This window comes from Hermetia illucens, chromosome 1, assembly GCF_905115235.1.
Source record: "Hermetia illucens chromosome 1, iHerIll2.2.curated.20191125, whole genome shotgun sequence".
NCBI classification, from domain to species: Eukaryota; Metazoa; Arthropoda; class Insecta; order Diptera; family Stratiomyidae; genus Hermetia; species Hermetia illucens.
In genome coordinates this window covers 188838329-188848309 of record NC_051849.1, presented here as the reverse complement: position 1 = coordinate 188848309, position 9981 = coordinate 188838329, and the positions used below count along the sequence as shown (strand labels likewise).

General features: G+C 41.8%; 2 protein-coding genes across 2 annotated transcripts; both read left to right on the top strand.

Moving 5' to 3' along the window:
* Positions 1-798: 798 nt before the first annotated feature.
* Positions 799-1722, top strand: LOC119661471. Its single transcript, XM_038070834.1, has 2 exons — positions 799-1107; positions 1166-1722. The coding sequence occupies exons 1-2, from the start codon at positions 906-908 to the stop codon at positions 1675-1677; spliced, it is 714 nt and encodes a 237-aa protein (XP_037926762.1). The 5' UTR covers positions 799-905; the 3' UTR covers positions 1678-1722.
* A 4638-nt stretch (positions 1723-6360) lies between these two features.
* Positions 6361-7873, top strand: LOC119660805. The gene is made up of 2 exons (XM_038069643.1): positions 6361-6916; positions 7062-7873. Exons 1-2 carry the CDS (start codon positions 6773-6775, stop codon positions 7677-7679), a joined length of 762 nt encoding a protein of 253 aa, XP_037925571.1. The 5' UTR covers positions 6361-6772; the 3' UTR covers positions 7680-7873.
* Positions 7874-9981: the final 2108 nt, after the last annotated feature.

The window sequence follows — 9981 nt, the reverse complement described above, 5'->3', positions numbered from 1 at the left end:
GACACGGCGAGATTAACTACCATCTGACACTATTCCTATCAGGGCATGTTGGTTAATGGAGGTGTCTATACCCTTTTGTCTTGACTATGGTTGCACACCTGAGGGCCCGGAGCATGTTACATTTCACTGTCCACAACTTCACTTAGAAAGGAGAAGCCTGGAAGAAGCCCTCAGATTATCGTCGGGGAAATGGTGAAGTCGGAGGGAAACTGGTATACGGTGAACTCCGCAATCAAAAGAATACGTACCCCCTCCCCCCCGCAAAGTAATGCTTTGCGGCGATTGTGCGGGGAAGGAAGAAGGAGAAAGAGGGAGCGGTTTTAGTGGGTGAGAATCCCACACACTACTGCAAGCCGGCGCGGCAGTGCCTTTCTAAGATTTTCACCTCCATCCATAAAAAAGACAGACAGACAGACAGACAGCAAACCGATTTTAATAAGGATTTGTTTTAGATAAAACCTTAAAAAGAACATTTTAATATGAGGTCATACTGGTCAACGTTCAATAACTGACATTTATTCTTGGAGCGAAATGCCAATCTTTCATGGATTTGATGGGAAATAATGCTATAGTTAATGCACTGCTTGAGAACTTGTTCTCTGGTGCCTGCCTACATGCGGTGGTTCTCTTTCTGATCATAGTTTCTTGAAACATCAAGGATGCCAGTACGGTATCAGATCAATGATTTAAAGAGACAAATCGCTTCAGAGTTTGGGGAGAGGTAATAATACTGTAGTAAGTTCGAATATGCCGGAAGAATAATTGTGAGTATATTAGATAAAGATTGCTCATCTAGTCACCTAGAGTTTTTATGTGATTAATAAAGTAACGTATTTATTTCAGAAAATGTCAGTTTTAAATTTTCGTACACGCACTTAAAATTTAAAAATGGAAATTTAAAAGGGATGTGCTCGAATTATTTTTCGCAATGGCAACTTATTTTCCAAGCCTCATCTCTAGCTTTTTGGGGGTTGTTTTACAACAATCTTCAAAAAACGAAATGTGAAAATTCGATACATCGCTTTCATTATATTTCTGTACTATTTAATTTGATTACTATTGTATTTTTGATCCTGACCCCATCTTTAAAGAAGACATTTAACCAGAGTAACTTTATATAATGCATAGAGAAAAACTGATCCTATATTATATTTTTCCGTGACAGATGACACACCAGGATGTGGTCTCCTTAGTACTTTGTACATGGACATTGCATGGGGGTATGTTGCCTTATTGGTCATTTCGGCGACTCTTCGTGGGAACCTGCTGACTTCGATATACTTTTTCCATTATTCCTTTTTACTCTCACTTCTAAGTTGGTATTTGCTCTTCAAAATTAAGAATTGTGAAGTTTTGGTGAGAGGGGTTGGTTACTTAGAGCTGACTAATCTGAGTGTGAGGTCACTTTGGTATTTGGACGAATTGGGAAAGGATGAGTCCTTCTACTCTAAGCTGCTGGCAGTGGTTGTGTATGGCATAATGACTGTGCTTCGTGTTGTCCTTCTTTCTTACTTTGCAATAAGCATTTATAGAAGTGGCGCTTATTCTTTTGGGAGCAATGCGCTTGCCAGCTACTTTTTTGTAATCAGCATATTACTATCAAGCAACCTTGTTATGCTAACTGAAAACCTCGTAGGTTCCTATATGAAATATAGAAGGTCACTGGAATCGGAATAAGTTAAAATAATAAAAAGTGTAAAAAAAATAAAAAAATAAAATTATTCTATGTGCTGTGTGAAATTTTCAGCAAAACCTAAAGGCAACTATCTATGAGTCTTTTTGGATGGTATCGGACAGACACAAATGAAAGAAAGATTGTTAAGCATAAGAGTATATTGCGCAGATCACAAACTTTCTATTCTAGTTTATAATGCTTTGTGTGCAAAGAGACTGACGAAATCTATACATTTTAATATTCCCATAGGAAAAGGGAGGAAAAGGACTGTAAGGATACAATATTGTAGAGATGTGCATACATAGATGTACAGATATTAGACGCTGATATTTCTATAAATAAGCCGAGCGCACGTAACTAGGGAGAAAAGCTAGAATAAGGCCAAGAACAACTGGAAAATTTAAATTGCTGATATCTTTTTAAATATCCCGAATTCGGCGAATTATAGTAAAAAGAGTAAAATTTGTGAGTACCTGTCTGAGGGTCGAAAATGTGGAAAAATGATGACTTTCTAGGGATCTAGCTCCAAGCGCATATAAAACCATCCAATGCTGTGGCCCTGCTGGACACTGCAGCTCCGACTGATAAAGCTGAATGTAGCACCTGCTTCTTCAGCCGAGCCCGACCAGCAAATCATCAAGACGATTAAGGAGAAGCAGCCACAAGAGCTACACAAACTCCATTTCAAATTCCCTAACCAATTACTTCCTGACTAGAAGATAGGGAAGCTTCAGCCAGAAAATACTCTTTTAAAAACAGGATTACACCTAGATAAAGAACTTTCTTAAGGAGAGGAAGGCAACGTTTTTCACGTATACTTTCTTCTCGCAGAAATAAATGTCCCTTATTATTTATAGTTACACCATGAATCCACTATCCCAAGGTGACCACTGTGTGCCTAGCCATGAAAATACATGGTGGCTCTGGTTCCACTCTGGACTGTTCCATTGCTGGTAAGTTCGTCCAGGATAATTTCCTCAGTCTTTTCTATTCGTCTTTCAACGTCGTAGTCATGAACCTATTTCCGATCCCACAGAAGGGTTCTGGTCCGCGCCTTCTAATCCAATGTGGCCTGGAACCCAGAGTACCTAGATCTTATTGAGCGCCAAGCATATTAAGCTTGTTAAGACATTCCCATAACAGTTTGGAATTTACCTGGACTCCTGTACCTAAGTGCCTTAGTAGCCGCTTGGTTGTCTGTTAAAATAGCAATGCTCTGCTCCCTATAGTTCCTTTCGAGGTTAAAGGTGGCACTTTTACCTTTGGTGTATATTTCCGCCTGGGATATTCTACTGTGCTTGCCCATTGGTTCAAAGTACAAGATTCCTTTGAACCAACGACCCCGGCACCCGCTTTCTCCGCTATGAGGTATCCGTCAGTGCACCAGGTAATCAGTTGTTGTTTTAAGCCATAAATCACTGCCTTGCTCTTCCAGTCTACCCTGTTGCTCTAACGTCTTTCAAATTTCTTATCAAAATGAAACCTCGTGGTCATATTATCTTTTGGTATCAGTAATTTCGGATATTAGTTAACAACAGTATCAATCTTCCCTCGATTTGGGAAACCCCCTGTCTGAAGATCATCCTTCTTGCCTATATCTGTATATGCAGATTGAGAGAAGTCACTCCCAGAGGAACCTTTAGGGGTGCCGTAGGCATGTTCTCATTGCCCCATTGATGCACACAAAAGTCAGTTTTCGAAGTTTGTGTAACTTTCTGGCTGTTGTACTAAGTTTAGTTCAGTTTACCCAGATTGCATATCCAGTGCAGCATTTTCGTGGTGCATCCCCATCTTTTCCTGCTATGGATCTACAAGTCATCAGAGCTCTTATAGTTTTCCAACATATGCTTTCGACATGATAACGCATGTTGAGCGCATATGTTGGAGAGAGAGTAGAGTAATTTTCGGTCTAATGTGATTCCAAAATACTTTGTCTCTATTACTCGTTTCATCTCCATGCCATGTAACCTAGTTGCTCTCAGGTAAACTAGCGTATGATTCCTATTGAATAATACTATATTGGCATTGACTACATTGATGCACAGCCGCCCCTTCCAGGCCCAAGTACTAGTGATCCGCAGTCCATTTGGTCACATAGGGTAACCTCATATTTGCCCTACAAAGTACAAGAATGTCATTAGTCAACCTGTTTCCAGTGTTTATTAACTCTCCTAAGAGTTCGTAAATTACCATACCTCTAGTTTTTAATTCATCTCCCCCCCATCCCATTCTATCTGTTGTTAGGGTGTCAGACAGAATGTTCCCATAGAATAGAACCCCGGAAGTTTTGAGAAGCAAATGTATACTGTCCTCCTTATTCTCGGTAAATACCCCATCTTCCTTCTTCAGACAGAGAGAAGCCTGTGTAGCCTGTACAGCACAAAATTCCCTAAAGCTGCTTCGTTCTGCTTCCCTGATTGCATTGTTATACATCGTTATTGCTTTTTTGTACCACGGCTAGTTTGTTTCGCCAGGTTGGAAAGTTTTCGGACCTCCATTCTCATTCTGGCTTGGTTCCTAGTCTACCAAATCATGTCCCTCGATAACGTGATTGTCTTAGCCGGATAATCGGCTTGATATGTATCTTAGACGACTCTATTGAAGTTTTCCAATACTGTTTCTAGCTCTATGTCGCTTTCGATGGCATCACCTACATGTAGATGAGCCATGTTGTCACTCAGGTGCCAGTCTATTCACCTGGGATTCCTTATTATCCGTTTTACTTCCGAGTTGCCTTCGAATCTGATTATTCGGTGATCCGACATAGAGGACCCATCTGACAACCTCCAATTCCATTTTAAGCTTCGTTTAACGATGATGCAAGCTCTCGGTTTTCATAAGAAAAATTCGAAATAAGCTGCATGCTTCTTCTGCGAAATTTTCCCTTGCAATTTCTGCAGATGCAGTTTTTGAAGGTTTACCTAAGCTTTTTTAGAGTCATTGGCTTCCTTTATTGTTTGGAGTTCTTCTCCAATGTCGGAGTATCATCCTCCTCCTCTGGCATGGCATTTCCTTGCGTTTCGCTCTCCGACTTGAGCCTTAGAAGCTCTAGGTTTAGGTCGACCAGTTTCTTCTCTTCTATCGAGAGTAAGTCCACTTCCTTGCTCGGTCTTGCCCTTTCAGCCTTTACGGCTTTCGCGATTCGTTTGGGGATTTTGTTCTTCAAAGCATCTTTTCTTGGTTTCCCCCTGTGCATATGGGCATGCACGCTGCCAAATCTGTAACTGATGAGGCATTTAATTGCTTCCAGGAATCGGTTATCTACCCAGATCGTGAGGAGTTTGCCTTTGCCTTGCTTCTAAATTTCCACCTAATCGCGTCTTAAAGTCTCTGTTTTGAGTGATGACGAGGTATTGAAGCTTCCTTGTCTCAATCGTAGCGGCTTTTGGAAGTTAGACTGTGACCGTGTGTTCTCCTGGTATATCATACCCAGCACAAGTCGATAGTTTTCTTCCCTTCCAGCCTGGCAATTTAGGGATTTTAGTCCCGCCAGTCCGCCGTGCCCCTGGGCATTTCTTCTTACAGATGTTCATTTAAACATCATGATAGCAAAGCCAATTATCTCGGTTGATGAACCGAATACAAAGCTTAGGTTTGTTTTTAGCTTGGTTCCACGGTTGTTTGATATTCGCCAATCGCATAAGCGGAATCAACATAGCAGTCAACAAATGATGTTAAGATCCCATGTGCTCATAGGATTTGCAGATTTGCAGTCAGTGACGGTGATAAGATGCCGGTTTCTTATGAGGATACACTCGATTTACGCTTTACTGGTCTACTGTAAAATATACGAAGATGAGACAATCGTTTAATAAACCATATATTGACAAGTACAAGGTCGTGAGTGTCCGAAAAATCGTCTAAAATCTTGCCACCCTCAATGCGTGTTTCAAATTCTTTTCCTCCACGGATCTCGCCCACGACGAGGAGCGCCCCGGATGTCGTTTTGTTTGCTTGTAAGCGGTTAACTGACAAATCGGAATTTTGCGCAGATAATTATTTAGGAAATATTTTATGGTAATTATATGTAATGTGATTTAATGGGAAATTCTCTTTGTTTCTCAGTTGATTTGATATTTCGTCTTAATGTTCGAAAACTGGAGAAACGAATAACAAACAATTAGACCCAAATGTCAAACGGAACACAGCGCCACACGAACGCAGCTATAGTCATCGGCAGGCATGTTGTAGGTCTTTATATGCAGTTTCCAGAAGACTCTTTTTCGGTTTCGGGTCGGACCTGTCTATGGTGTGTATGCGATGAAGGGATGAATCGTGCTATCAGCTAATATGATGGTAAGCTTTATCAATCCGTCATCAAATCGATCAACTTCTTTAAAGGCGTCATGGAAACCCCTACAGCAGTTTGTGGGCTTCTCAAATTGCCGCAACTTTTAAGTGCCTTATAGAGCGTAAATATCAATGCGCCCCTTCCGAAAGGGTTTTGCAAGTTTTTCGGTCTTTCCAATGAGGGTATCAATATTTAGGGTGTAAATGCAGATTTTTTTGGTTCGGACTAATTACGACCTGACGGCACGTCGTCCTATCGATTCATTAAAGCTTTTTATACAACGCGATCTCGTTCATTGAAACTAAACCGTCTGGGAACCGACGCTTATTTTCATAACTCAACGAAAACCCAAGGCAGCTGTGTAGCATTCTTACTCGAAAAGCAATCACACAACTTTGGGATATAATCAAAATAGGCCACCTTTGGAAGCATTTTGTCAAAATTCACACAGCAAAATTCAGAAATTCTTAAGCCGAAATGCCAATCGCAACAGCTTTCATGATTTATTTAGAAAATTTTAATCGTCTTATTTAATTTATTAAAAGCCAGCGAACTTGCAGAATTAATTCTGTGTAAATTTCTTCTTTAATTGTGTACAACCGCCTTTTAAAATTCTCTGGATATCATTTATTCAGTGGGGCTGAAATTATGTTTTCGAAATTAGCTTAATTGTATTGGAGTCAAAATTAACTCAAATATTGTAAATGCAATTGTTTTAATATTTTAAACGAAATAGGGCCGATTTGTAAATTTGTTTATTATTAGCAAATGTTTATTAAATAGAATTGTTCAAATATATAGTGATCATGCAAATTCGTGAAGGATGTTTGGCGGATTGTACGGAAGAATCTGCTTTAAGCGACGACGATAAAAAAGAGAACAGAAAAATCTTTTGTGGTAATTTAAGCGAAAAAGTTACAGAGGTCATACTTTTCGAATTGTTTCTGCATGTAAGTATAAAGGGTTGAGTATGAGGGAGGTAATCTTGGTCAGGGTGTAAGTGGTAGACAGCCCATCACTAAGTCTTCCCCTTGCGGATTTAAATACTACGTGGCCCTAGCTAATCCAAAGAAGCTGATCAAAACTTCATTTCAGGCCGGACCGATTGAGAGTGTGGAAATACCTAGGACCAAGGACGGCCGTGCTCGAAACTATGCTTTTATTACATATGTCCACGTAAACTCTGTGCCTTATGCCTTTAAACTTTTTGCCGAGATTCAGTTGTATAATCGGAAACTTGTATTAAGGAATCGCAAAATAGCCAGGGGAAGCACTCACTTGAAAGAACCTAAAGTGGGTAAATCTATTATCAAAAAAATTCCCCATGTTAGTGTTGAATGTCAAGAGTCTAAAGGAATGCAAAAGAACTCAAACCATAGGCACAAAAGGCAGAATAGCCAAATTAAGCGAGCGGACAAAGATGACTCGCCTAATCAAAAGATGGAAACTACTATACCTGTTCTACCCAGAATTCCACTTCGTGTGAATAATGAATGTCAGGTTTATAGGAAGATCTTAGATAATACCGGAGATACTCACTGCATGAACCAACTGCCGCATTGCAGCATGATGGGTCAGTCTTTTAGGGGGCCAGAGGTGAATCCAATTTTGAACTACTTTCCGCCCGGTACGATAAATTTAACAACGCAGCTGTTGTCCAACTATATCTATATTATGCAAAAAGTTATCCCCCATTGGCCACGGATGCAGTAACAAGATGTATTATAATTATAACTAATAATATTAATTCTCCACCGGTCAAAATGTGTCGCTTTTGGTTTGATTTTCGGGCGAAGTGGATGTCTTAAAAGCTGCGATTGTGTATATTTCAGGGACGAATTACCATTTGTTTATCATAAATTTTATAGTTTGCGAAAAATTCCAATAAAGTTTTTATTTGCAAATTACTCTTTGAGTGGTTTTGCTTATTTGAATTCTAATCCTTGTTAGGTTAAACCAGAACATTGTTTAATAGTAACGCTTTTTTGTATTCTAATATCTTGTTTGCAAGTGTCCTTTTGTCAATTTAATAATAAACAACGGGGGCACTGAACCAACCTTCGTTACAAAGTGTTTGAAAAGGAAATTGACAACCTTTCGTTCCGCTTCAAAAGTCCTACAACGGGTGATCAAAATCAGGCAAGCCACCTTCAGAAGCACTTCGTTCAATAAGGCAAATAGGTATCAGTGGTCGCTACGAGGAGCCCAATTAGCGCTATGGTACGCCGTTTTGATGCCACAAATTCCTAAGACCGTGACTGCTGTTATGAAAGCATGGAGGTAGAGTCTAGCCGGCTCGGATCTTCATAGCCAGCCCGTAGCATTCACGAAGGAAAGCAGTTCTCCCACCATGCAGCTAGAAATCTCTCTGATGTCCCCAAGAAATGGTTTACCTAGTGTCCGTAGCCTGACTCTAGGTAGAGCTGGGCAATCGCAGAGAAAGTGTATGAGGGTTTTCTTCTCCGCAGCTTCGGCAATGCGAATTGTAGGGTATGCTGAGCCTGGCGACATGGTCCCCTATGGGTCAATGCCCCGTGAAGACCGCCGTAATCTTGAATGCATTTGCACGCGTCTGGCACAGGAGCTCTCGTGATCGGACTTCGCCATCTTAGGCTCGCGGTTGCTAGGTAGTGCGACTAGACTCGGCCCCGACAGCCGCCAGCGGAACACCGATTGTATTCACCGAAGGGCTGACAAGAGCAGAGTCTCGCCTGGCCAATCCGTCAGCCCGCCCATTCCCCTAAATGTTCCTATGCCCGGGAACCCAGAGGAGGGTGACCTTGAGCGTGCCGCCCAGACGCTTTAGCGCGTCTCTGTACTGCCTCAGCCTGGAAGATGTCGTCACTGAGTACAAGGCCTTGATGGCCGCTTGGCTGTCGGTCAGAATGGTTATGTTACGCTTGGGGCTCGAATCTCGTCATCGACAGACTTCCAATATCGCCAATACTTCCACCTGGAATACACTGGCGAAACCTGGGAGACCATACGACTGGGATACACTGTTTGTACTCGAGAAAACCTCCGCGCCGATCCGTCGGTAAAGAATACTGGGTCATAACCTTGAAATACGCCACCGGTCTTCCACTTTGCCCTGGTTGGAACGTCCACAGCAAAGTTTCTCGTGAAGTTCAGCTTGTGTGTGGCATATTCTGTGACGAATGCCCAGATTTCTCGAGGTAGGATGTCTAGGCTGTTGCTGTGGCCGTAGGACTTCGCAAACCAGCATCCGAACTCACGTAGTCTGACGGCACTGCACGCTGCAGCATATTTAATGTGGAGGTCTAGGGGAAGGAGATGCAGGAGTACATTGAGAGAATCTGCCGGGCAGGATTGCAGAGCCCCAGTAGCACCTGCACACGCGGTTCTTTGAATCCTATTAAGCTTCATCCTATTGTATTGTGTTCTCAAAGCCTGCTATCATACAATAGAGCTGTACGTTAGGATCGGACGTACTACAGCGGTGTACATCCAGAGAACTATCCTCGGCCGGAGACCCCATTTCTTTGCAAAGGTTCTCTTCTAGGTGTAGAAGGCTATACAGGCCTTCTTAACCCTCAGTTCTATGTTCAATCTCCAATTTGGCTTTGGATCCAGGATTACATCCAGATACTTTACATTAGAGGAAAGAATCAATCGTTATTCATTCAGCCATGGTAGATGGAATTCAGCTATCCTTGGCTTGGTGGTGAATAGGATCAGTTGCGTTTTTGTTGGGTTTATGCTGAGTCAGCATCTTGCGGCCCACAGGCACACATTTCGCAACGCTTCTTCCATGATGTCGCCTATAATGGACAGAAACATCCCTGATATTAATATCACCAAGCCGTCGGCATACGCCACCACCTGCACCCCGCTGCTGTCTAATATACGTAAAATTTTGTCCATTCAAAAGCAAAGAAGGATGCTTGGAAGACATGCTAACGCTCGTTGAAAAGCGCTGCCACGGGACCCTAACTGAAGGTCCAGTTAATCCGTTGGAAAACTGAACGGACCCGCTGAGATACACACAAAAACC

What these genes read in the sequence shown, in the direction of transcription:
- LOC119661471 (XM_038070834.1), top strand. Translation starts at nt 906, where the DNA reads ATGTGCTCGAATTATTTTTCGCAATGGCAACTTATTTTCCAAGCCTCA. An exon ending in AAAGAAGACATTTAACCAGA is followed by an intron (nt 1,108 to 1,165) that starts GTAACTTTATAT and finishes TTTCCGTGACAG; the next exon opens with ATGACACACCAGGATGTGGT.
- LOC119660805 (XM_038069643.1), top strand. Translation starts at nt 6,773, where the DNA reads ATGCAAATTCGTGAAGGATGTTTGGCGGATTGTACGGAAGAATCTGCT. An exon ending in TTTTCGAATTGTTTCTGCAT is followed by an intron (nt 6,917 to 7,061) that starts GTAAGTATAAAG and finishes ACTTCATTTCAG; the next exon opens with GCCGGACCGATTGAGAGTGT.